The 2,008-nt window shown below is 40.5% G+C and overlaps 1 protein-coding gene across 1 annotated transcript in view; it reads right to left on the bottom strand.

Moving 5' to 3' along the window:
• Nucleotides 1–2,008, bottom strand: part of LOC107686387 (importin-11) — a 169,014-nt gene that overhangs the window by 73,924 nt on the left and 93,082 nt on the right. Inside the window, exon 20 of the mRNA XM_016483355.1 lies at nt 510–623. Within this exon, the coding sequence (XP_016338841.1) occupies nt 510–623 (114 nt within the window). The remainder of the gene's footprint in view (nt 1–509; nt 624–2,008) is intronic.

Below are 2,008 nucleotides of genomic sequence, written 5' to 3'. Positions count from 1 at the left end.
GTTACAAAAAGTGTGAAAAGGTTTGTTCCTGCATCAGCAAAGTGTTGCTCAGTGGAGTTCAGTGACACAGAAACTGCTCCTGATGCACGGAGCAACAAAAAAAAAAAAAAGAAAAGGAAAAAAAAATACAGGATGAAATGAGCAGCTTGTGGGATCCCATGTGGAGGAAGATGGAGAAGCACTGTGGCAATTTTCACATACACCCATCAATAACAAGCCCCTGTCCGCATGTGTGTTCATACACTCACAGCAGGAAGGGATGAAGTGCATCATACAAAAATAAAGGTCTTCAGCACGTATCAGAAAACCAGAGAAGTGCTCAGCAGGGCTGGAGGGCATTTGTTCATATTCACAGACGACGACAGTGAAAATAAGGCCCCCCATCGTTGAAGGTACGCGCATCACATTCAAGTGAGCACTTGAAACACAGACAGAATGCTAAACACCTGACTCGACCGTTTCAAAGGCTCGTTATCGGTTTCATTCTTGGTCCCGCGGGTATGCCGTACCTGTACGAGATGGATGAGGGTAGTGAGAATGGCACAGCGGAGCATGTTGTGTTCTTCAGACTGCTTCCACAGAACAGGAAGGTACTGAACCAAGCAGCCCACGTACGGTCGAATCTAAATTGCAAAGGAGCACACACAAAATAAATGTTTGTTTTGAACTTGAATGTTTCAGACAGGTCGATAAATTATTAATGAACTTAAATTTATAAAGAAATACATTTAAAAATAAAGAAAAAATGATAATAATAGTAAGAAAAATAATAATAGTAAGAAAAACTAGTATAAAAAGTAGTAGTATTATCATCATCAACATCACTATCATCACAATATTATTTTTACCCAGTACCCAGTCAGTACAAAATTATGTTTGTTATTAAAATTATACTGATAGTCACTATCGCAAGAACTTTTGTGGCAAGAGCTACTTCTGTCTGTGTTGTAGATTTTTATTTTTATGCTGCTCTTGCAATTTATTCTGCCTTGCGATTTGGTAACTGATTTAATGAAAAATATTCCATGAATTATTCCTATAGATAACATTTGGAATCTCTGTCTAAATCCTCCCTCACATCTCTCTCCCAGTCTATTTTTGCAGTGGTGTGTTAAAACTTTATATTCTTCAATTCCTATTAGCATCCTTTACTGCTGGAACGCTTCTCAAGCAGGAAAACAATGAAATTCAGAACAATGTAATCAAAATACATCATATTTACATACAAATGTAAAACTCAGTGCTTCCAGTGTTGACTTCTCAATGATATTTACTTCACATGTAAATCTCTAATAGGGCAGTGCAATTAATCGCATGCGATTGTCATGCGCATCTCGTCAGTAAAGCCGGTCCCATGATTAGTAGTAAATCGCCATCACCTGCTTTCAGGGAGTGGCATTTAATACACAGAGCCGTAGTTCACTGACAAGTAGGAATGGGACGATAACCGGTTTCAAGGTATACCGCGGTTTGGAAAAGTCGAGTCACACGACCCCTCCCCCTCCGGTTGGTGCAAGCAGTCAGTGAGAGTCAGCTGTGTGTGGGATGGCCGAAGGAGGTGAATCCCTGGAACTTTTTCCCCCGTCGAAGAAGATGAAGTCTGCCGTATGGGATTTTTTTGGGTAACGTAGACTTAACCGGGTCCGTGATTAGTAGTAAATCTCCATCACCTGCTTTCAGATGGAGCGGCATTTACTACACAGAGTCATAGTTCTCAGACAATTAGGCAATATCGCATTCATTATCGCAGATCGAATCGCCTGCGATTATGAACATGATTTTGCGTAGCTTGTCAGTGAACTACAGCTCTGTGTAGTAAATGCCGCTCCATCTGAAAGCAGGTGATGGAGATTTACTACTAATCACGGAACCGGCTTTACTGACGAGATGCGCATAACAATCGCATGCGATTAATTGCACAGCCCTAATCTCTAACATACTTAAAGGGTTAGTTCACCCAAAAATGAAAATTAGCCCATAAATTACTCACCCTCAAGTCATCCTACAT

This window comes from Sinocyclocheilus anshuiensis, unplaced genomic scaffold, assembly GCF_001515605.1.
Source record: "Sinocyclocheilus anshuiensis isolate Anshui unplaced genomic scaffold, SAMN03320099.WGS_v1.1 scaffold1207, whole genome shotgun sequence".
Lineage (NCBI taxonomy): Eukaryota > Metazoa > Chordata > Actinopteri > Cypriniformes > Cyprinidae > Sinocyclocheilus > Sinocyclocheilus anshuiensis.
Note: the sequence above shows the minus strand (reverse complement) of the source record. Positions and strands in the feature narration are given on the sequence as shown.